The 26,080-nt window shown below is 45.1% G+C and overlaps 1 protein-coding gene across 2 annotated transcripts in view; it reads right to left on the bottom strand.

Moving 5' to 3' along the window:
• The window catches only part of LOC137381363 (arginyl-tRNA--protein transferase 1-like), a 62,953-nt gene extending 37,337 nt beyond the window's left edge, over nt 1-25,616 (bottom strand). Inside the window, exons 1-2 of one of the 2 annotated variants that reach the window (XM_068053828.1) lie at nt 25,362-25,616; nt 9,291-9,354 (exon numbers count right to left, since the gene is read on the bottom strand). In XM_068053828.1, coding sequence (XP_067909929.1) covers nt 9,291-9,354; nt 25,362-25,467 — 170 coding nt within the window. In that variant the 5' untranslated portion in view covers nt 25,468-25,616. The remainder of the gene's footprint in view (nt 1-9,290; nt 9,355-25,361) is intronic. The other variant, XM_068053827.1, reaches the window with a different exon arrangement.
• Nucleotides 25,617-26,080: the final 464 nt, after the last annotated feature.

Raw genomic sequence — 26,080 nt, 5'->3', positions numbered from 1 at the left:
GTTCTTTCTTTACTCCAGTAACAGTTTAAAAATCAATGCTCATGTGGCGAAATTAATGTGCCTTATTCTTGGCATGTGGGAGCCTGCATGGCACTGTATACGCCTTTTTATTGCTCTGGACTCTAATCCAACCAATCTATCCATTCCCCCCTCCGTAATCTATTTGTGTGTGTGTGTGTGTGTCTGAAAGTTGGAGAGTAGTTTACTATTTTACTTAGATTGGTTTAAGTATAACAGAGCTAACCTCTTTCTTCGTTAAACTCAAGAAAACCTGTCCAATTGGTTCTTTTATGATCATGTCACATGAATAGTTAACCACACACTGAATTGGCAAGCATTGCCATGTGGTTAAACAAGAAGGACAAGAGGGAGTCCTTCGACCCCTCCTCACCTGATTGTGACACTCTGCTTGGAAGGAAGGTGCTCTCACTGACTCAACCTATTGTCCTCAGTCAAGAATGAAAAGCATTCACGAGTTAGCACTTGAATTTCCCGTAATTACATCGCGTTGAGGCAAGAGGACCCCACTCTCATTCAACACGGATTAAGAGAGAACGGCATATAACCCAGTCCAAGTAAAATCAAGTACTCCCCAGGGCTGAGCAATTCTCTGGAAATTAATCCCTACTCCTGGATCACTGCCAGCAACTGATTGGAGCAGTGATGACAAAACCACCCATGTAAACCATGCCCAAAGGATCTGCAGTATATAGAATAGCAGCCAAATAGGATAATTGCCAAAGCTGGCACAATGAAAATACACCAAGCACTCACACAGTGCTCACACAAAAGTACATTCTATGATCATTGGCACTACTTAGAACCAGGGTCATCAACAAGCATCCACTCAGGAAAGCTCCCTCAGTACCACAGGGAACCACTTGCACTGTCTCGCATAATTGTATACTCGGAAGGTAACAGGTTGCATCCAAAGAACCTCACTACTGAGGTGGTCATTTTTTGGCACTCCCAGAATCCACCTGTGCTCATATCAACAATTTGCATTCCACAAGTACCGAGAGATGTCTTAACATTTTATAAACGGCAGACAATGATTGGACACTGCGAAAGATGGAGAATGGAGGAAATAAAAGAGAATGGGAGATGAGAACATGATCAAAGAGAAGGGATGTTCAGAGGCTTTTGAAAGGAGATGCCCAGGAGGACAATGAGAAAATGAGAGTTCCAGAGGGTGGGAGCATATTTGGATAAAGTAACAACATCTAATGACAAGAGTAGTGCGTGCAGAGCACAAGGACTGAGCGGTAGTGGAGGGTTCGTGCAGAACCTACAACTGGGAGAGGGTAGGACTGAAGGATTTCAAGGAGAAGTTGAGCATTTTAAAATCACTGTGGATCTTGGTAAGGATGGAGCATAGGGGCAGGGGTGGGGGAGGGTTGGGAATGTTTGCCCAGAGAAGGATGCGAATGGTCTGGAAGATTTGTAGTTTTCAGAGAGTGTTGCAGGGTTGTCAAGGAGAGCTTTGGAGAAATTGAGCTTCTGAGCATTAATGCTTTGGTTTGCAATCTGGAAGGAGTTGCTGTTGGAGTCTAGTGATGTTTCCCAGGTGAAGGACATCAGTCTTGGTAACACATCAGATGTTGTTAACAAGAATGTCGAGGTCATGTCCTCACTGGGCTTAGCCAGAGGTAGCAGAGGGGGAGGTTGGAGGCTGATGGATTTGAGGCTGGAGGTGTTGGTGAGAATTGGAGCTGTCTGTAGTTTTGCTGGCATTTTGCTGGAGAAGATTTTGGCTCATTAGGTCTCGATGCCTGACAAGCAGTTGGAGAAGATCGCAAAAGCGATGAAGGAGATCAAGAGGTAGAGCTGAATCTCAATGGCATACATGTGGAGGCTGACCCATGTTTCCTGATGGCATCAGCAAGGGGAAAAAGACATAAATGATGAAGAGGAAGGGCCCATGTTTGAAGCATATGCCTGTTCAATGTGATCTAGATTGGCTTTGATTGCCTGAGTGAGTTGGTGAGAAATTTTCCTGAGGTTTCTTTCCCTTATTGGCCTTTGTTTTTTTCCTCTCCCAGGAGATTATATGGCTGTGGGGGAGGGGGGAGTCAGTCATGATGCTCCAGCCATCCTTAGTACGGGGCAGGCTTGGTGGATAAGCTGCTCGTTTCCCGTCATTTTTATCATTTTCCATTATTTTCATATGTTTGTTTCTAACAGCAGAGTTGGTGCCAAAAACAAAACCTTTGGAAGTGATGCAATGCTTGCAATGTGACAGCTAGGCACGAAACCATAAGAGGGCAGTGCCATAGAGGTGGGTCTGGGGGAGGGAATTTGGAAGAGGATGGAATGGTCACTTGTTGAAAGGCAACAAAGCGATCAAAACAAATTAGGAAAGGCAACAACTTGAACAGTAGCCAACACCAATAGCAAGATCCCATATTCAAACCCCACTGTTGTTTTTCAGAATTCTTGAATGTCACTACACTCCAGGGAGTAGTTTGGAGGCAGAAATTCATTTACTGCATTTAAAATGTGAACTTGTTGCTTCACATCACCTACTCAAAAGGGAGCAAGAAACAGAAATAGAGAGCGAGAGAGAGATGGACAGAGACACCGAGAGACTAGGAGATAGAGGAAAAGACTTGGAGATAGAAAGAGAAACTTATATAGAGAGTGACAGATTATCAGTGAGAGAGAAGGCAGCCAGTGAGATCTGAAGATTGAGAGAGGCAGGGAAATAGAAAGAGACTCTCAGAGCCAAATATTGAAAGAGGAATACAGGCAGAGGGCAGAACTTTCAACCTTGTATGCCTAAGCAAACCTTATCAGACTGGCCACATGTTATACACTTCACCCGACTTTCCATATATATACACAAGAAAAACTTATATACAGACAGAGAGAGAAAGATAAGGAGAGAGCCACTGAGCAAGAGACACATTGGGGGGCAATTTTAACCTGCAAGTTGGGGGTGGGTGTCCCGCGCGTCTGGCAGGTTAAACAGCGAAAAATGCCAGCGTGCGGAAACCCGACATGATACCGTTCGCTTCTGCCTTTAAGTGGTGCGTGTGAAACCCTTATGGGGCTGGTGGGTCAGGGATCATAATATACAAAGTGGCAACTGAATTAAAATTTAACCCTGCTTTCTGCCTTCAACTGCCAGTGCAGGGGCTTCCTGAGCTGTCTGAAACTCGCCAACGTCAACAAGGCGAGGTCAGAGTGGGGATTGATGGGGCTGTGAAATTGACAGGTAGGAAAGCCTTTAAATGCTGAACCATGCCAGCTGTTTCCTTGTTCTAGTTCCAGTTATGAAGAAAAGTCATATCTGTCTTGAAACGCCAACTCTGTTTCTCTCTCCACAGATGCTGCCAGATCTGCTGAGTATTTCCAGCACTTTCTGTTTTTATTTCAGCTGTTTCCATGTCTGTGAAAGGCTTTTGCTCACAGGAAATATTCTGAGAGTGTGTTTTCACTGCTTTGCAGGTGATTTCCAACACTTTGGAGGTCATTTCTGCCACCTTGAGCTTTTTTGACTTTGATCTGATTTTCCCTGGTGCCAGCCTTCACTGCAGAATGGGAGCAGCTGATGCACCCATGTGGCAATCAAGGAGCCTTCAGATCACCCAGCAATGTTTATCAATCGGAAGGGATTCTATTCCATCAATGTTCAGTTGGTATGTGACCACTGGAAGGTATTTATGAATGTCTGTGCAAGATATCCTGGAAGCTGCCATGATTCTTTCATTCTGTGACAGTCAAGCCTCACAGATCTTTGCATCTCAAAACAGTGAAACATTCAGCCAGTTGCTCCTTCTAGACAAGGGCTAGCCTCTAAGAACATGGCTGATGAACAGGAAAGGTACATGAGCACAAGAGCGCTGATGGAGCAAGTAATTTGGTCATTGAAGATGTGATTCAGGTGCCTGGACAGATCTGGGGTTATATTAAAGTTTGTACCAGCGAGGATGCCCAGAATGGTGGTAGTCTGCTGTGCCTTACTAACGTAACATTGCAGAGGGAACTGGAGCTGCAGGAGGAGGAAGGATGGTGATGACTGCTTTTCATCCTTGGAGGAGGAGGAAGAAAGGCCTGATGTGGCTAGGGTCCCTGCAGCCGCTCACCTAGTTGTCAGAGTTGCCCGCGACAGACTCATACACAATTTAGCTAACCTGAGTCTATGAAGCCATATGGCTCACCAATGCTGAACCCACTGCCCCCGACCCAGCACAAAGCATTCCCACAATCAATCATTTTCCATCTCATTGATACCCATTGCCCATCTTCTACTCTGATCATATTATTTTCCTCAAGGTGGATGGCCATTTGGCAGGCAAGAGGCAACAATGGCGATGACTGGACAATGGAGACTTGAAATAAAGTTAATGATACTTCAACATTTACAATAAAATTTACACAGTGACATACTTGTAAACACCCAAGTTATTTCCCTTGTGGAACTACAAATTCTTTCCCTTTCATTTCCCATTGTCTCTAGATGGGGCAACCCTTGTGGCTTCAGCAGAGCTAGAGGCAGGCTGCTCGTCTCCTGCTCTGACTGCTCAAATGCTCGTGGTCAACATCCTCTGTGTTTTGAGGCACTTGAGGACCCCACCAAAGACTGCCCCACCTGCATCTGTGCAGAGGCAGACTGAACCATCAGGACACGAGACAGCATGTGGGGCTCTGACTGGGGGGGGGGGGGGGGGTGGAGGGCAAGGGAGGAGGAGTGGGAGTGCCTTGAGCAAAGTCCCCACTTCCATGTATGCTTTCTCCTTCGCCCCTCTCATGGTTCATCCACACTTCCCTATTAGCCAAGAGCTGGGAGCACTTTGCTGCATTTCAGTGAGGTGCAGAACAGCCAAGGTGAGACTTTCCTCCATCAAATGTAAAATGGCAGACTGTGAGCAGGCTATTGGTCAGGGCAAACGTGCACTCGGTTGTCTGCCGTGTCTGATTGTCCATGCAGGTGGCCAATCTCTCCATGAAGGTAGACATCAGCACAAATGGCTGAGGCACGTGCCAGAGACGGACCCCTCCATCTCTCTCCAATGGCCTCTAGAAATGCTGTCAGAACCTTTTCTACTGCTGCTGCAGAATAGTTCTGTTCATGGATGATCCCCAAGACTCAACATCTGCATCTAACTGAGCAGAGCTTCAAGTGTTCTGTGCCCTGCAATGGGGACTTTCCACTGCTGTCCCTGTCTCCAACACACGCTCACTTGCGATGTGCGGCTCACCATGTGACATGTAGCTATCTCCCTTGGAGGTCCCACTGAGGTGTATATCTGAGCTTTTGGAGGGTGTGCAGGAGTTGTGTGACAGTGCTTCCGCAGAATGCTTGACCGCCTCTGAGGACTCCTTGATCTCCTCCCGCATCAGCTCCTGCACGATGCTTGAAGGACCTGTGGGAACAGAACTATGGGAACAGAACTTGGGGACATTTAAAGTGAACTGATCAATTAAGTATAGCCTACTAACAAAATAACTTTAGAGCTTCAGCAGACAGCTTATCAGAAATTAACAGTAGCCTATTCAGTGCTGTAGGGACAGCTTATCAGTAGAAACAGACTAACAAGCAGAAACTATCAGGACAGCTGTATACTGCTTAATAATAATTCTTTGTATGTCAGCCTAACGGTTCACAAGGAGATAAGGGGATGAGAAACTGGAGTAAGAAGTTAAAACAAATTGACAAGGCAGTACCCCAATCAGGCCTCGACACCAAGAAACTGCAGAAGTTTGTAGACCAATTGGGAACAAAGAGTAGGTGTTACTGATTTGTATGAATAACTAAAATTAGGCTTGATTTGGTGCGAAAGGGGGGTCAGTTCAATATTAGTTCAGTGTATGTGTTAATTTTAGTTTTAGTTCAGTTCATTGTTAAGTTTTCTGAAGATGTAACAATTAAGTACTGCAATAAAGTTTCTTAAAGCTACAGTCGGACTTCGTCTCTCTTTGTGCAACTAATGGGATCCAACAGACCTGCGGAAGACATGATTTAGAACTGACAAGGGGAAAGGGTTCAAAGTCATGATTGTGCTGATGATCATATGTCAGTTACTGGTGACATTATACAACATGAGTGACTGTTGTATGCCACGTGGTTGTGTGATAGCTAATTTAGTCACCAGCTATCTGGGGGATCCACATCTCTCCATCTCCAACAGCCATCGACTCCACCACCCTGCCAATCTCCAAGGCCTCCTCCTCTGCAGTGATCAGAGTGGCGAAGATGGGAGGGCCACCCCCAGATTTCTGCCTCTCCCCCGGCTCTCGCTCCCTGGAGCTCTGCACTCTCTTCTCCTTAGAAGAGAGAAGAGTCAGGAGTGTGAGAAATGGAATGTATTGAGAGGATGGAAGAACAACATTTGTGGAGGATCACTGTGAGGGATAGGTGTGAGATGTCATTAAGATAAGCATGAGTGTCAGCATTGGCTGTTCAGATAGGAATATTGGGGGTGCCTCGAGAGAAAGGAATGGGTGGAGCTGCAAGATGTGTTGGTCTGACGGGAGGAATGTTGTGCAGGAGAAAGCTGGGCAGTCAGTTTGGGGATTGACACTTGAATGTGGGATGTAACTCACCTTTCCTGTCCTGATGAGGTCATTGAGCCTCTTTCGGCACTGTATCCAAGTGCAAGGTATCACACTCCTGCTGCTCGCCTCCTGAGCCACTTCCAGTCACATGCATGTGGCTTTCCATCTACTGGGAAGTGTTTCAGTGTGGGCTCTTACAGGATGCAGCATGACCTCCAGGGATGCCTCCAAGAACCAGGGATGGCAGCCTTGCCACGTTGAGCCTCCATCATTGCTCTTGCTCTCTCTTTTTTTTTCGTTTAGTTTAGTTTAGAGATACAGCACTGAAACAGGCCCTTCGGCCCACCGAGTCTGTGCCGACCATCAACCACCCATTTATATACTAATCCTACACTAATTCCATATTCCTACCACATCCCCACATCCCCACCTATCCTTATATTTCCCTACCACCTAACTATACTAGGGACAATTTATAATGGCCAATTTACCTATCAACCCGCAAGTCTTTGGCATGTGGGAGGAAATCGGAGCACCCAGAGGAAACCCACACAGACACAGGGAGAACTTGCAAACTCCACACAGGCAGTACCCAGAATTGAACCCGGGTCGCTGGAGCTGTGAGGCTGCGGTGCTAACCACTGCGCTACTGTGCCGCCCCTAACACTTTCCTAACACTTCTCTAATGCCGGGGTCCCTATAAACAGACAGCCTTTAACTGCCATCACGTCCACCTGCTCCGATTGGTCGGGAAACCTGAATGCCATGGCTGAGTTGGAAAGCCACAGCAAAGCACACTCCAGCAACTTTCGGGTTCCCAAAATGCTGCTGGGCCTCGCCCCCACAATCCCCCCCCACACACACCCCGCCCCATCCACCCTCACCCCCACCACCCCGCTGTGACTGAGTGTAAATGTTAAAATTCTGTTCATAGAGAGGGGAATAGAGAGAGACAGAAGGAAAGAGAGCAAAGAGGGACAAGCAGATATAGCTGGAAAGATACAGATAGACAGAGCCCATAGAAAGAGAAAATAATGGAGAAGTGGGGCGTGGGGGACGGGGACGGGGGAGGGGCGGGGGGAAGAAGGAGAGGAAGAATATGAAACACTGGCTGATGCTTGGCATACTGCAGAAAATTTGACAGAAACCATAATCCAAACTGCTTGACTGAAGATGTTCAGGACTTATTGCAATTAAGGCAGGACATTAGAGAGATCATTTCGTGAGACTCTAGCCCTGGCTGCAGTCTCACTCGAGGGAGCACTAGTCAGATCCCATGTTATAACCCTATGTCCAACAAATGTTCCTATCAATTGAGGCTCTGGTGTAAGACTGGAGTCTCACAAAATTAGCCCTTAGTAGTGAAAACAGGTGTGTATCCAAAGTCTGGTCCTGTATAATCTACTGTTATACTCTGTGAAGGTCTCAGAATTGTGGGATTCAGACATCACCAAATGAACAGTGTAGTTTTTCTGCATCAAAGAAACTTGGACAGGAAGTTGAATACCAGGAAGAGCCTCTGATTCTATCCCGCACAAGACACCAGTTAACTGACTGAGATATTTTTTGCCTATAAGCATTTGCTTTTGGAAAATATTTTAAGTTAACCATTTGTAGTGTCCGAGAGTCTGCGGTTGTTCACTGCATTTCAATGATCCCATGGCAATCGAGTGATATTTGAAGGGGAAGTTTCTTAATTCCTACAGGGTTTAGCTCTTTTGATGGCCCTCCAACAGTCTACTCCACTTTCTTCCTGATCAACAAGGCAGACAAGAAGGTAACCAGCTCTGAAATCAAGAAATATTAACAAGAGAGTACCATTCAGCCCCTCAAGCTTCTTTCTCCATTCAATTAGAGCATGGTTCAACTGTCCATTTAATTGCTTTGGTTCCACATCCTTAATACCCTCCCCTAAAAGATTATCTCAGTTTTAAAATTTTCTATGAACCCCTAGTTGTAATCACATTTTAAAGGAGAGAATTCCAGATTTCCACTAATCTTTGTGTGAAGAAGTGGTCCATGACATCACCATTGAAAGGCTTAGCTCTATTTTTAAAGTTATGCACCCTTGTTCTGGACTCCCGCACCAAAGAAAATAGTTTCTCTCTGTCTAGCCTATCAAATTCTTTAAGCAACTCAAACACCTCAATTAAATCACTCCTTAAAGTTCTATATTCAGGAAAGACAAGTCTAGTCTATGCAACATATCCTCATATTTTAACCTGTTTATCAGGATTGCAAGTACTCCAAGGGTGTCTCGCCTTTGCCAAATGTCAATTACATTTTTGTGCCTTGCCATGGCAGTCAGTCTTTTTGTGCTAGCCTAGTTAGTGGGATCAGTTTCTCCACCCATTCACAGTCAATAGGCAGAACATCTAAATACATGTCGGCAGGCTTTTTGATCATGGTATCACAGGGGTTGCTAGAAAGAAATCAAGAGCAAGAATCCTGCAAGTCTTTCACTCCCTCCACCAGGACCGCTAATGTCAACTGTAGCATCCCAACCAAGATCAGCTAACTCAGCAGAGACCGCAAATTAAATATGGGACTTCCACAGGCTGTGTGGCTCAGTACTGCACAGGGCAGTGTGTTTCCCATTGAGCCATCCAGGCAGCTTGTGGGACACTTGAAAGAATGTAGACTGAAGCCATTTAAGGAAACTGAGCTCCACTCAACTCTCCCAGACATCAAGCCTTAACTAAACTTATCCTGCTCGGCACCAGGTTTTCCACAGATCTGTGACTATAAATGCCTTTAGTTTCTATTCAGTGCCATCAACACTCACTCACCTGACCCAGCCTTTGTTCAATAGCAGTTGGTAATCATGGACTGTCAACTTGTGAGCCATGAGACCTGCAGAATAAAGAACATACACTTAATAAAAAGCACTGCTCCCACTGCAGAGTATCCCAAAGTGTAGCACCCGGCACTGCCACCATTGTACAGTACTCAGATCTTTAGGGCATCACGAGATATGCCTCACTTGATCAACAACAAAGGCTATTGCTGTAAGCCAGCCTTTGCCCCACATACCATCACTCGATGGGCAGCACTCTTCTCTGTGTCAGAAGATTGTGGGTTCATTTCCCAATCAGAAACTTGAGCATATAATCCAGGCCGACACTCAAGTGCACTACTAAGGGAGTGCTACGCTCTTGGAGGTACTGTCTTTTGGACGTGACATTATACCGAGGCCCTGTCTGCCTTCTCTGGTAAATGTAAAAGCTCCAATGGCACAAATTTCAAAGAAGTGCAGGGCAGTTCTCCCCAGTGTCTTGGTCAATATTTATTCTTCGATCAACATCCTTAATACAGACTCTCTAGGCATTATCTCATTGCTGTTTTTGGGACCTAGCTATGCACAACTTGACTGTTGCATTTCTCACATTACACTTCAATAGCAACTAATAGGCTGAAGAGTGCTTTGGGATGTTCTACAATTTTAGAGATCTGGAACACAGAGTTATGGCCATGAGAAAGGATGAAAGACGTTAGAGATTAAAATGCATTACGAGGGGAAATGGTTTTGGATGGAGGCTCAAAGAGCAAGTGCATAGTGACTGAGAGATTGCTCCCTCCACTAACGCACCCCATATACCTGCCTACCACCCAAACCCTCAACCCCTGTACCCACTCTCAATCTGTACTCAACAAGAGTTAACACCCAGGGAATAGTACCTCAATAAGAACTATAAGCATCAACAAAAGAGGAAAGGAAATGAAAGCAAAATTGTGCAGACTTTTATCGCCGATTATTTCAAAAGCTAAAAAGAAGACTTGACCCAGTGAGGTAGCCAAAACTGCCAAAACTTCACCAGGACATGACTTTTACATGACATAGCCAGGGGTAAATAACCAATGGCTTCAGCAGGAGAACTGCAGATGACTGCTTGCATGCTCTCACAAATGGCAACATCACATCGTTCCACCTTATAAGTATTTTAAAGGGATAGTCATCTCCCTGTGTATTTCCTGTCTGTAGAGGTGACCTATCCCATGGCATCTTAAGCATCTAAAACTGAACGTGTAGATAAAAGCAGCTCTTAATAATCCACACCCACATATACCCACAGGCTTCAACACACATGAACTGCACTCAGTCTCGCTGTGTCAGCAGAGTAGCTGTGTTGTTATGGTGACATTTTCATTTCCTGTTGCACTGATCACCACAGCCTTACAAAAAGCAAAGTTACAATAAATCTCTTTATGCAGTTGCAACAAATAGCAGTCCGCTATATTTTTTCTTTTTCAGTTAAAATAACAAATATATAATTCAAAATTATTAAGGACATTTATTTTCTTGTTACTGTTGTAAATTTATCAATGAGCTTCCTACTTATTATTACTCAACAATAACTGAAGATTTTGGTTTATACCACCTGCAGCTGCTGGAATCAGACTGATTTGGACCCAAACTCTTTCCATGTAAGGTCCTTGCAAGCAGCAGGGAGCTATGCATCTTGGCTGGATTCAAATCCACGCCTCATGCTGCCTTTACCATACGGCGCTGCTGCTGCCAGTGACAGTGTTAACTTTATTAGGTAAATGAGGCAGAGCTACTGCCTTTAGTGGTGCCAAAAAACATCTACAAAGGTGACTTCTAGGTCAATGTTGTCCGGTGTAAATTACAGACTAACTAAAGGTGTGGCTACAGCAATACTATTCTAGCCACATGCACTAATTTTAGTAGAAAATGCCTTAAAAACAATACAGGTAAATGTACTTCACATGTATATTTACTGAACAAACTTCGACCTCCATTTAGTGCAAAACTTTGCAACCTTTCACTTTTAGCAGTTTGCAAGTCTATCATGAATTTATCACCACAGCACATCTTAATGCAGCGACTCGGATTTTCACATGCTAGAACAGAAATTACACTTCAAAAGTCCTTCATTTGCTGTAAAGCACTTTGTGACATTGTGAAAGGCGCTATATAGATGCAAGTCTTTCTTTTCTCTTCCCTTGTATTATACAATCAGCGAATTACTAGCAACTGATATGTGCTTGGGGTATCACATTGGAGACTAACCCCACCCCCACCCCCCACCCCCCACACCCCCCCAGGACAGCAGTAATTATGGATTTTTGTGTCCAGTAGTTGTGAGCGGTATTTTGACTTCTTCGGAGTGATTGGTGAGAATGTTGATTCACACAACAACATGCTTCAGACCCTCCCCCACTCTCCATCCAAACTCTCCCCCCACTCTTCATCCAGACCCTCCCCCACTCTCCATCCAAACTCTCCCCCCACTCTTCATCCAGACCCTCCCCCAAAACAATTTCCCCGTATGCTGCCAATAGTGGTTTCAAATCTATTCCATAGTATAAATGAACAGATTCCACAGCGTCCAACAATCATGATAAACTGAATTACTTCAAAGACATTTTTTATGGTGGTTGTTCTGATTTTTGGACTTCTACCCATTTATATTCTCACCTGGTACGGGCCTCTCCCACATTATATTCCCAACAGGCATTATTTCCCTCATTTACACTTCCTCATGATGCAGCTCTCTCATGTTTACATTTTGTTAAGTCACTGCGTGCCTCCTATCAGTCTTGGCTTGGTGGCAGCAATCCTGCCCCTGAGTCAACAGGTTGCAAGTTCAAGTCCCACTACAGGCCTTGAGCACATAATCGTGGCTGGCACGAGGGAGTACGGAACAGTCTTTCAGATGAGATATTGAAGTGAGGTCCTATCTGCCCTCTCAGGTGGTCATAAAACATCCCATGACACTATTTGAAGGAAGGTGGGAGAGTTTTATCAGTGTCCTGGCCAACTATCATTGCAAAAACAGCTTACCTGGTCATTAATCTCATTCCTGCTGTTGGCACTTTGCTCAAAGTACTTTGGCTTAACAAGTGACCACAATTCAAAAGTACTTTATTGGACGTAAACCGCTTTGGGATGGTGTGAAAGATCCTCTATAAATGCAAGTTGTTTCTTGCACACAGCCAATTCAATTCACTCCGCGTGATATCAAGAAACGACTGAAGGCACTGGATACTGCAAAGGCTATGGGCCCTGACAACATTCCGGCAATAGTACTGAAGACCTGTGCTCCAGAACTAGCCGCACCCCTAGCCAAGCTGTTCCAGTACAGCTACAACACTGGCATCTACCCAGCAATGTGGAAAATTGACCAGGTATGTCCTGTACACAAAAAACAGGACAAGTCCAACCCGGCCAATTACCACCCCATCAGCCTACTCTCAATCATCAGTAAAGTGATGGAAGGGGTCGTCAGCAGTGCTATCAAGCAGCACTTGCTTAGTAATAACCTACTCAGTGATGCTCAGTTTGGGTTACGTCAGGGCCACTCAGCTCCTGACCTCATTACAGCCTTGGTTCAAACACGGACAAAAGAGCTGAACTCAAGAGGTGAGGTGAGAGTGACTGCCCTTGGTGACAAGGCAGCATTTGACCGAGTATGACATCAAAGAGCCCTAACAAAACTGGAGCCAATGAGAATCAGGGGAAAACTCTCTGCTGGTTGTCGTCATAACTAGCGCAAAGGAAGATGGTTGTGGTTGTTGGATGTCAATCATCTGAACTCCAGGCCTTCACTGCAGGAGTTCTTCAGGGCAGTGTCCCAGGCCCAACCATCTTCAGCTGCTTCATTAATGACCTTCCTTCAATCATAAGGTCAGAAGTGGGGATGTTCGCTGATGATTGCACAATGTTCAGCACCATTTGCTACTCCTCAGATACTGAAGCATCCCATGTAGAAATGCAACAAGACCTGGACAATATCCAAGCTTGGGCTGATAAGTGAGAAGTAACATTCACACCACAAGTGCCAGGAAATGACCATCTCCAACAAGAGAGAATCTAACCATCTCCCTTTGACATTCAATGGCATTACAATTGCTGAATCTTCCACTATCGACATCCTGGGGGGTTACCATTGACCAGAAACTGAACTGGAGTAGCCATATAAATACTGTGTCTACAAGAGCAGGTGAGAGGCTAGGAGTCCTGCAGCGAGTGACTCACCTCCTGACTTCCCATGGTCTGTCCACCATCTACAAGGCGCAAGTCAGGAGTGTGATGGAATACTCTCCACTTGCCTGGATGGGTGCAGCTCCAACAACACTCAAGAAGCTCGACACCATCCAGGACAAAGCAGCCCGCTTGATTGGCACCCCATCTACAAATATTCACTCCCTCCACCACCTACGCACAATGGCAGCAGTGTGTACCATCTACAAGATGCACTGCAGCAACACACCAAGGATCCTTAGATAGCACCCTCCAAACCCACGACCTCTACCACCTAGAAGAACACGGGCAGCAAATGCATGGGAACACCACCACCTGCAAGTTCCCCTCCAAGCCACACACCAGCTTGACTTGGAACTATATCATCATTCCTTCACTGTTGCTGGGTCAAAATCCTGGAACTTCCTTCCTAACAGCACTGTGGGTATATCTACCCCACATGGACTGCAGCGATTCAAGAAGGCAGCTCATCACCACCTTCTCAAGGGCAATTAGGGATGGGCAATAAATGCGACAGAGAATGAGCAGCATAGATTCACCAGGATGATGCCAGAGATGGGAAAGTAGTTATAAGGAGAGATTATTTCCACTGGAGCAAAGAAGGCAAAGAGGAGATTTAATAGAGACTACTAAATTACACAAACTTTTCGTAGGTGATAGTGAAAAAATATTTCCTCTGGTTGCAAAGTCAATGACAAGGGTCTCAATTTAAAATGGTCACTAAGACACTGAGGAGAGAGGTCAAGAGAAATTTCTTTAAGGAGTGACCCGTCAATGCATAGAAGATTAGCTGAAGCAGCATTTTTAAGGGAAAAATGAACAAACATTTGAAACAGAGAAAGATACACTGGGGAGAGCACTGCCTAGTGGAATTACCTTAGGATTTCTCTAGCAAAGAGACAGTACAGATTCGATGGGCTGAACAGCCTTGTTGTGCTGTAATATTCTATTTAAAGTCAGTACCTAAGACTGATGGTAATTCTTCTAATGACATCGCTAATTGGTGCTCATTAAATATTTACTTAAAACATTAACGCATCAGCTGTAACATGTCATCATCCATATTCCTCTTTTGCACGGCAGCTTTAAAAGCAGCATTAAATGTTGATGTCCAAATTGGTCACTCACTCTACAGACTCTGGTGATAAAGAATGAGTAGAAAATACTTCCCCATAGAATGATTTTGGCAAATGATGATTCACAAGATACTCAGTAGTTCACAGCCTCACTGCAGTCCTTCACCTTCCATTCATGGCAGGCGTGGCACAGTTGGCAGCACTCTTACCTGTGAGTCAGAAGGTTGTGGCTTCAAGTTTGCATTTCATGACCTCAGCACAAAATTCAAGGCCAACGCTCCAGTGTAGCACTGAAGGAGTGCTGCACTGTTGGAGATGCCGTCTTTCAAATGAGACGTTTAACCAAGGCCTTGTCTGCCCTCTCAGGTGAACATAAAAGATCCCACAGCACTGTTTTGAAGAAGAGCAGGAGAGTTACCCCTGGCATCCAAGTCAATATTTATCTCTCAATCTACATCACAAAAATGGATTTTCTAATCGTTATTGCATTGTTTGCGGGCGCTTGCAGTGGCTGCTGCATTTCCTACATTAAAACAGTGACAACACTTCAAAAAAAAGCACTTTGGGACATCCTGTTGTCGTGAAAGGCTCTATATAAATGTAAGGTATTTGTTTCTTTCCCTTCATTTGTGTTGCCGATGTTGACAACACCCTTATGACGTTCTGATGGGATTGGCAGTGACGCAAATTTTAGGTGGTATGGTGAAGCCGTGACTTTGATCCCGAAAGGGCAGATGGGACCTCACTTTAACATCTCAGCTGATTCTTGACCCTGCTAATTTTGAGATAATTTTGGCTGTGAATCCAAAAGGAATTCTTGGATTTAAGGCGACATCTCAGGAACTTCTGGAAATCCTCATTAATAGGCAGGCCTGAGCTTGTGGGAGCCTGGCTGTATTATTATTGCTGCTTCTGTTTCGAGAGATGGTGGCAGGATATGTGTGTGTATATTTGGCACCAGCATGGGCAAGTAGTGCTGAACCCGGCACTGATATTCAGCTGTGAAAAGGTCCAAGGTGGTAGCATGCAGTTTTCATCAGATGTTGGCGGTAAGTGAGACTATGATTCAAAACCATCTCAAGGTAATTTGGGAAGTCCCCAAGACCGAACTCAGTACCACAGAGCTGTTGCTCAAATGTAATGCTGAGACTAGTGTTTTGTGAGGATTCGCAGCTTAGTCCACAAGTATTTTCAAGTCTCTAGTGAGCGTGCATTTGGTTTGGGCAAGAGGTCGGCTTGGATTGCTATTGCAAGAGCCGCTCCGTGAGACGAACTTGCGTTGGTGACCATGGCTCTCCATAGATGCACTGTTGATTTGCACCACAATACTTTTGACATTCAGTTGTAGACTGTCCCTCCATTCTGGATCATATGCTGCAGGAAAGTCCATAAATGCCACTGCTATTTTGAGCCCATGCAGATAACCAGCTTCAATGTGGATTGTAATTACCTGGTTACTGGTGCTCTAACCAGGTCTAAACTCCACATTGCTGTTTAGAGATGTAATCTACACTGACTAACACGAGTCGTTAGAGTAACATCCTTTCCAGGAGCTTGTACATACTGCGCAGCAATGATATTGGCCAGTAGTTGGTCAAATCGTTGGCTGCTTGCCCTAGTTTCAAGATGGCAATAATGGTTGCATGTTGCCATAACTTGGCATCTCGCCAGCGGCATGCACATTGGCAAAGAAGCCTGCCAGCCAATTGCAAGCATGTTGACCTAAGTTCTTCAGGAATTCCGGGAGGGTGCCAACTAAGCATGCAGATATGCTACATTTGGTAAGTACTAGAGCCTTGTCCAAGCCGAGTCCATTTCTCTAGTGGATAGCCTCAATTGATACAATATAGGTGTGCAGTTGGAAAAGGAGGAAAGCAACTTTCTTTTTAGTTTCCTTTTTTAATGACGATCTGTGTGGGATTTCGGAATTCAGAAATATTTGGTTGAAAATGTTCTTCTGTAAACACCAATTAATCATTATATATTCAATCTAGTTAACATTTTTATTCTGCATAGTTCAGGATTTCAATTTCCATCCTTGTATCAGATCATTATGATCCAATGTGACATCACCATGACAAGAGAACGTACCTAGTATTTACTGCTAATTGTTGAGAGTATTTATCTTCCTACAAATTTGTGCTATTTGCAATAGGTGCAATTTGGTTCCTATTATAAATCCCAAACCTCTATTGACAAGAGGTGACTGGCAAGGTGCTTTCCAGACCTTTGCTAATGTCCTGAGGTCCCAATCGCCTGTTATAGATCCCATGACACTATCTGAAGAGGAGCAAGGAATCCTCTCAATATTCTGGTCAATATTTCTACACGGTTACAAAGGGACATTGGAATATGAATAGGTCATTCAGCGCCCTATAGTCTGTTGCACGATTCAATCAGATCACGGCTAAACTCTACTTCAGTTTCATTTTCTCCATATTCCTTGATACTCTTACCCAACAACAATCTATCGATCTCAGTCTTGAAATTTTCAATTGATCCAGCGTCCACAGCCTTTTGCAAAGTGTGTTCTAGATTTTTACTACTGTTTGTATGTAAAACTGCTTTCCGATTTCACTTCAGAATGATCTCGCTTTAATTTTAAGATTGTGTCACCTTCTGGACTCACCAACAGAGGAAATAGTTTCTCTGTATCTATACGACTGAAACATTTTTATCATTTAAACACCTCTCCTTGGACCAACATCACGAAAAACTGATTAACAGAACAAATTGGTTGTTTCTGTGTGTGAGCACACATTGAATGGCTGCTGTGTTTGCCTATGTGTCAATTCTCAATATGTTGTGAAAAGTAATTCACTCTATGAAGGGCTTTGAGATTTTCCAAAGGTGGAAAGGGTGCCAAGTAAATATAAGTAAAGGTTCTTTTGAATGAACACTTCTGATTCACTGCTGGGAAGTGCAGAGGAATATCCCAGAGCAACTTTCCCTCCTTCCTTTAGGCAGACACTAGACCCTCCATCGTTACTGCCCCACCCAGCAGCAATCGAGGGTGGAGCAGTTTCACCTGCCTACTTTCCTTCTAGGGCACCCCATGCAGAGGCCCACGTGGTCGGAGAAAAAAAGGCTTGCATTTATTTAGCGTCTTTCACGACCACAGGACATTCCAAAGTGCTTTACAAAGGAAATTATGTTCTTTTGAACTGTTGTCATTGTTGTAATACAGGAAATGCAGCAGCCAATTTGCGCACAGCAAGATTTCACAAACAGTGATAATGACCAAATAACCTGTTATTGTGATGTTGACTGATGGATAACTATTGGCCAGAACACAGGGGAGAACTCCCCTGCACTTCTTCAACATAGTGCCGTGGGATCTTTTAGGCCACCTGAGAATGCAGACGGGGCCTCAGTTTAATGTCTCATCCAACAGATGGCACCTCCAACAGTGCAGCACTCCCTCAGTACTGCACTGAAGTGTTAGCCTCGATTTTTGAGCTCCAGGAGTGGGACTTGAACAAAAAGGTTGTTGTCCAGTGAACTAGCAGCACAAACTTCCATACATTGCATGGAGATACTGAGGAGCCAGAGGAATGCATTACGTATGATGCTGGAACAGCCTGGCAGATATACATTGCCATAGTCGGGCAGCTGCACATTTTAACCAGTGGCATTTCAGGCATGGTCAGGCCACCTGTCCTAGGCAGACAGCTGGTTCAATCGCCCGAAGCCTGCCCATCAACAAATCCACCAACAAAACCTGGTAGGAGGCAACAGAGTGGCCAGAAGTGGGCAACATCAGTATTTTTATTTAATTTTTGTGAGGATTCCCTGTGGACCATGAGGAACTGGTATGACTCACAACAAATCCTGGGGGCTCCCCAGACTTGGCCTTCCCTCTCCCTCCACCACCACCTCATTGGAGACACTCCTCTCCAACATTAACTCTATGCCATGGACAGTTCCCATGGATTCCTGGTGGCACTGGCTTCCTGACTGATTTTCTGCTCCTTCCCAACAGCTCTGGCATCATTTGGATGGGAGTCAGTCCAGAGAAATGGAACTCTGTTAAATGATCTGGGCCTCACACACAATTCTTCTTGGGGGAATTCCCAACTGTCCCAAATGTGACCAGAATTAAAATCAGGGCTTCGGTGATGGCACAGGCCGGTAGCGATGTGTTCCAATCATTCGAATGTGACTCTCAGCGGAAAGTGTATGCATGTGTGTGTGAGCTTGCATATGTGTGCTTGGTTCCATGGAAGGACAGCAAGTGTTTTTTAAAAATTCATTCACGGGATGTGATCATCATTGGAAAAGCCAGCATTTATTGTTGATCCCTAACTACCCCTGAGTAGGTGGTGGTGGTGAGCTGCCTTCTAGAACCACTGAGGTCCATGTAGTGAAGGCAGGGTCAGATTCTTGTTAGGCAAGGGAATCAAAGGTTATCGGGGGTAGATGTGAGTGTGGAATTTGAGACACAAACAGATCAGCCATGATCTTATTGAATGGCAGAGCAGGCTCGAGGGGCTGAATGGCCTACTTCTGCTCCTAATTAGTATGTTCGTATGCACTCCCAAATTGTTGTAAGGAAGGGAGTTTCAAGATTTTGACCCAGCACGAAGAGGCAACAGTGATATATTTCCAAGTTAGGAAGGTATGTGACTTGGAGGGAAATTTGGTGTTCCCATGCACCTTCTTTTCTTGTCTGTCTAGGTGGTAGGGGTCACAAGTTTGGGAGGTCCTATTGAAGAAGCTTTGGCAAGTTGCTGCAATGCAACTCATAGCTGATACATACTGTTGCCACTATGCCAGTGCTGATGGGGTGCTAATCAAGTGGGCTGTTTTGTTCTGGATGGTGTCGAGCTTCTTGACTATTGTTGGAGCTGTGCTCTTCCAAGCAAGTGGAGAGTATTCCATCACACTCCTGGCCTGTGCCTTGTAATTGGTGGAAAGACTTCTGAGAGTCAGGAGATGAGTTACTAGCTGTAGAATACCCACATTCTGACCTGCTGTTGTAGCCACAGTATTTATGTGGCTGGTCCAGTTAAGTTTCTGGTCAATGGTGACCCCCAGGATGTTGATGGTGGGGGATTTGACAATGGTAATGGCACTGAATGTCAAGTGAAGATGGTTAAACTCTCTCTTGTTGGAAATAGTCATTGCCTTGCACTTGTGTGGTGCGACTGTTAATTATCACTTGTTAGCCCAAGCTTGAATGTTGTCCAGGTCTTGCTGCATGCAGACATGGACTGCTTCATTATCTGTGGAGTTGTAAATGGAATTGAACACAGTGTAATCATCAACGAACATCTCCACTTTTGACCTTATGATGGAGAAAAGGTTTGATGGAGATGTTGGGCCTAGGACACTGGCCTGAGGAACTTCCGTAACAATGCCCAAGGACTGAGGACAACCGTAACCATCTTCCTTTGTACTATGTATGATTCCAGTGAGCAGAGCATTTTCCATTGACTTCAATTTTACTCAGGCTCCCTGATGCCACACCTGGCTAAATGCTGCCTTGATGTCAAGGGCAGGCACTCTCACTTCACCTCTGGAATTCAGCTCGTTTGTTCATGTTTGGACCAAGGCTGTAATGAAGTCTGGAGCTGAGTTGTCCTGGCAAAACCCAAAAGTGAGGACAAGGGGAACCCTGTCACGGTTCTGGGAGGGAGGGGAAGGGGTGAGGGTAGAGGTGCGGGGAATGGGTCGGACACGGTTGAGGGCCCTGTCAACCACAGTGGGGGGAAATCCTCGGTTGAGGAAAAAGGAGGTCATATCAGAAGCACCGTCATGGAAGGTAGCATCATCAGAGCAGATGCGTCGGAGACAGAGAAACTGGGAGAATGGAATGGAGTCCTTACAGGAGGTAGGGTGTGAAGAAGTGTAGTCGAGGTAGCTGTGGGAGTCAGTGGGCTTATAATGGATATTGGTAGACAACCTATCCCCAGAGATGGAGACAGAGAAGTCGAGGAAGGGAAGGGAAGTGTCAGAGATGGACCATGTAAAGGTGAGAGAAGGGTGGAAATTGGAAGCAAAGTTGATAAAGTTTTCGAGTTCGGGGCGGGAGCAGGAAACGGCACCGATACAGTCATCAATGTACCGGAAAAAGAGTTGGGGGAGGGGGCCTGAGTAGGACTGGAACAAAGAATGCTCGACATATCCCACAAAAAGACAGGCATAACTAGGACCCATGCGGGTACCCATAGCGACACCTTTTACTTGAAGGAAGTGCGTGGAGTTGAAGGAGAAGTTGTTCAATGTGAGAACAGGTTCAGCCAGGCGGAGGAGGGTGTTGGTGGATGGGGACTGGTTGGGCCTCTGTTCCAGGAAGAAGCGGAGAGCCCTCAAACCATCCTGGTGGGGGATGGAGGTGTAGAGCGAGAGGGTGTGAGCGTATGCCAGCAATGCAAATGGTCTTGCCCCAAACAATGAAACAGGCTTCTTCCTGGCAGCTCATGCAAATCTGGAGAGAAAAATCGGCCTGATTGTTGGGCTCTGACCGAGGCAATTCCTGAGCTGGAGTGGAATATAGAAAAGAGCAGGAAATATCCCAGACCACATGTACTGCCCTCTGAGTAACACAGGAACTTTGGGCCCACAGTAAATGTAACATTGTTTTTTTGTCTGATACTGCTCCTGTGTCGCAATGGTAAAATATCTCAAGGTGCTTCAAAGGTCCTCAACTTCACCTAAAAAGTGTGCAATCATAACCAATATTCCCACCAAGCTGTGTGTGGGTGTGCAGCTGCACCGTAGCCTGGAAAGTACCGCACAGGCCTTGTTCCGTGCTATCTACAACTGCATGGCTGCGCAAAAATATTGAAAGGTACCACGCTTTGAGAAAAATGGACTCATACAAGAACAAAATTTTACAGGGAACATGGTCATGACACATCAGCAGGAACAGATGCCCCTGTCCTACATCACTGTTCTTGTCTCCAGTAATGCTCCCACCTACACCAACTTTTAGTAATATGCCCATCCTACCAATTTCAATTATTACTCCTATACTGTGTCAATCTTCGGGGATACTTCCCAATCTATACCATTATACAGTTACACCCCCAGTATCCATCAGTCACAAGTAATGTCTTGATTGTACAGTACACAGGAACTGGGAGAGAAAATGTTTCACATCAACATGGCCCTACATTTCATCATCAAAGGTTTAACTTTGGGTGGCACAGTGGCGCAGTGGTTAGCACTGTAGCCTCACAGCTCCAGCGACCCGGGTTCAATTCTGGGTACTGCCTGTGTGGAGTTTGCAAGTTCTCCCTGTGTCTGCGTGGGTTTTCTCCGGGTGCTCCGGTTTCCTCCCACAAGCTAAAAGACTTGCAGGTTGGTAGGTAAATTGGCCATTATAAATTGCCCCTAGTATAGGTAGGTGGTAGGGAAATATAGGGACAGGTGGGGATGTGGTAGGAATATGGGATAAGTGTAGGATTAGTATAAATGGGTGGTTGATGGTCGGTACAGACTCGGTGGGCCGAAGGGCCTGTTTCAGTGCTGTATCTCTAAAACTAAAACTAAAAACTAAAACTTGAACCACAAATGGAGCAAGAAGGATCAGCTTGTCCAAGGCAAACAAATTTAACTAGTTGCCTCAACAAACCCTTTGAAACCAATAGTGCTGCTCGTGGACTCCTGCTATAAACAAGTAGGGTCGGGGAAGACAACTCCACATCATTGAGCCATACAGAAACATAAAAAAAAATTTAAAGCATCTAAAATGAATTGAGGGCAGAAGTCCCACCCCTGACTTTTCTATCACCTATCTCTTCCATCAGTTTCAAAATCATCAAACAAATGATGAAACTTTATTTTCTAAGAAATCCGCAACGTAACAGTTCTGAAGAAATCTATTTCTGGGCTTATAATTTATTTTCGTTTATAAGCATCAGAGATCAATTTATACTTTTTACGATGCCCTTCTAATTTCAGACTTCACTGCTTTTAACTTGGGCTTTAATCTAACCTGTAATTTCGAACCAAAACATGTACAAACGTCTGACAGGACTGGAACTTCATGGTTTATAAGTGTAGTGTGGTATCTCTTTCCTTCTTATGACTGATATAGACGTAGAGCAACAACTATAATTTCACATCCAGATGGTTAAACTAAATAATTGCGTAGTAATAGTAGTATCACTATGATGCCTCCTTTGTATTTGTGAACCGGTCACTGAATCGTTACATGTTTTATGTCTGTTCTGGGTGACCACAGTCAAACACTGGAGAGTTTTTAATTTTCCATCAAGTATCCACATTCTTTTAAATTCATTCGTAGGATGTGGGTTCCACTGGCTAGGCCCATCCCTAATTGCCCTTGAACTGAGTGGCTTGCTAGGCCATTTCAGAGGGCATTTTATTGCTGTTGATCTGGAGTCACACGTAGGCCAGACCAAGTAAGGACAGTAAATTTCCTTCCCTCGGGGACATTAATGAACCAGATGGGGTTTTTACGACAATCACCACTGGTTTCATGGTCACCATTAGACTAGCTTTTTAATTCCAGATTAATCGAATTCAAATTTCACCATCAGCCGGGGTCGAACCCGGGCCTAACCTGGGCCTCTGGACTACTAGAACAGTGACATTACCGCCTCCCCTCTGCCATGGTTTGTATAGATGTGTTTTAGGGTTGCCCATAAAGTTTGTGGATTATCAAAGCTATGAATATTTTGTGTCGGGTCTTTCACAAGCTGTTTGCTTGTGACTTCTTGTGCTTAATTGGGGTTAAAGTCACATTGTTGAAGGTTAAGTGCATGGGTCCAAATGGATTGGCAGTTTGGTGTTGTGATGACACACTGTGGTCACTTGCCCTGATGAGCACTGTTTGCTTTGGCTCTTAAAGGCAGCATAGAAACCAATGCACTAATTACATATAATCCCATGATAAAGTACCAATTAGTGAGTAACTAAGCCATACAGACCAGAAAGCTCCCTCAGTGACACAGACCATGGGTGGCACAGTGGTTAGCACCGCAGCCTCACGGCTCCAGCGACCTGGGTTTGGTTCTGGGTACTGCCTGTGTGGAGTTTGCAAGTTCTCCCTATGACTGCGTGGGTTTCTGCCAGGTACTCCGTTTTCTTCCCATAGCCAAAGGTTGATAGATAAATTGGCCCTAGTGTAGGTAGGTAGTAGGAGAATGGTGGGGATGTGGTATAGAATATGGGATTAATGTAGGATCAGTATAAATGGGTGGTTGTTGGTTGGCACAGACTTGGTCGGCCGAAGGGCCTGTTTCAGTGCTACATCTCTCGCTCTCTCACCTGCTCTTAGTAGGCTGCAATTGGCCTCAACTTGTCTGGGTTAGAGGGTCAATCTGAAACAAACAAGGTGTCTGGTCACTATCCAGAGACCCCCAATTGAAGTACATGTATTTGAATATTAAATGAGGATAGGATTGGGCTTGGCTACAATAACCCACCATGGTTGAACTGCCTACTCACACTCACCATGCAGGCACACAAGAAAAGGTATTACAGTGTAGTGGTAATGCCAATGGGCTAGTAATCCAGATGCCTAGACTAACAATCCAGATAATATGGGTTTAATTTTCATTTGAATTCAATTATAAAATCTGGAAATAAAAAGCTGGTAGTCAATAAAAGTGACCATGAAGCTATCAGATTGTTATAAAAACCCAACGAGATCACTAATGTCATTTCAGGAAGGAAGCCTGCTGTCCTCATCCAGTCTTGGCGTCTACGTGACTCCAGTCCTGCACTAGTGTGGTTGAATCTTAACAGTCCTCTGAAGTGACCTAGAAATCTACTCAGGTGTATCAACCTGTTACACAACTGATCAGGAAGAAGGCCCATCCCCACCTTCTCAATGCAACTAGGGGTTGGTAATAAATGCCGTCGACACCAGGTGAGGAGAAAAACAAGGACATTGGAAGAATGGAGAGCAACAAGTGAAAGCATTAGACGTAAGAGAGCACAAGAGGTAAAAGACAGCTGCTCGATAGGGCTCAGTGAGGGCACGACAATTGTCCATCAGGATTCTTACTCCAGGTGGCTCTCGGAAAGCGCAGAGAAGCCTAGATCTCTCAAGGGTGCCAGCCTTTGGGAGAGAGGAGCAAGCACACTGAAGCAATCCAAATATATCCGCGATACAAAGCCACCGCTTGAAAATAATGTTTAATTTCAATCAGTAGTTGAATTACACCAACCCACCAACCAACATATTTCAGTGAAGGAATGGGACTGAAGAAGGGGCTGTTAGAAACGCCCATTCGCATTTACTGTCCTGACAAAACCACGTCCGCATGGAAACCGGAGGGGGAGAAAAAAACACGGAAAATATTCTAGGCATTTTACAGAAACTCCAGCCACGGGAGAAAGTCGCTTCAGACTTGAGTTCATATCCTGAAACCGATGCCAAAATAGAGAGGAGTGAAAGAACAGCAACTAGACACAAACAACCAAAAAAAAAATCCTGTAATGTAACAGATTTCACAACACAACAAGCGGAGAGAAACAGCTGAAACCCACAGGTCCACAAGCCGTGGAAACTGACAAGCTGTGTTAACTGGCCTGATATTGACAAAAACTTAACTAAAAGGCAAATCAACGCCAGTAAGCAAGTACAGGTTAAAGCATCTTTCACTTTCAGTTATTACAGTATTTAGATATATTGCTCTTGTTTAAAATACGAAGTATCAAATTAACAGATACAATTAATGTAACAATTTCTCATCAACGTTTGCCTGTAATTCTGGTAATAAACATTCTTTCACTAATCTCTCCTATTGACCTGATATTCCCTGGGATTCCCTCCTCCCCACCCCTCCACCCCGTCTCACCCTGAGCACAGAACGACTCCTTCCCGCAGTAGCCGCAACTCCACGCCTCTAGGGGCGGACTGAGCTCCCCCGCCGGGGGGCTTTGCCCGGTGCTGCTGGTTCCCATCGTGGGGGGAGGTAGAGGATGGGGGGTAGTCGGAATCACCCCATCCGCTTACTTCCCCGGCCAGGATCCGGAGCCGGATACACACACACATACATAGACGCGGCAGGAGGCAGCCCAGCTCCTCGGCGACTTCCTCATCCGCCTGATTGACGAGTTCCAGCCCCAGAGCCGTCAACCCAGCCGAAGCAGGGACATTCCCCCCTTCCAACGCCCACCCCAAGTCCCTGAAGGATGCCCCACTGTTGAAGAGCAGAATTCCTGATGCACTTTCTCGCTGGCAAACAGAAAAGAATAATTTGTATTTATATAGCGCCTTTCTGGTGCCAAGACGCTTCACAGCAACGTGTTCAGACAACATTTGACACTGAGCCACCTAAGATTAGGACAGGTAACTGAAAGCTTGGTCAAAGAGGTCGGTTTTAAGGAGCAACTTAAAGGAGGACAGGTAGAGAAGTTTAGGGAGGGAATTCCAGAGCTTAATGTTTAAACTGGCTGAAGGCCGGGCTACCGATGGCAGAGCGATGAAAATCGCAAATGCCCAAGAGGTCAGAATTGGAGGAGTGCAGAGATGGTGGAAGGTTAGATGGAGGTTACAGAGATAAGGAAGGATAAA

This window comes from Heterodontus francisci, chromosome 22 (genome assembly GCF_036365525.1).
Source record: "Heterodontus francisci isolate sHetFra1 chromosome 22, sHetFra1.hap1, whole genome shotgun sequence".
Classification (NCBI taxonomy): Eukaryota; Metazoa; Chordata; class Chondrichthyes; order Heterodontiformes; family Heterodontidae; genus Heterodontus; species Heterodontus francisci.
This window is presented reverse-complemented; position numbering and strand designations above follow the sequence as displayed.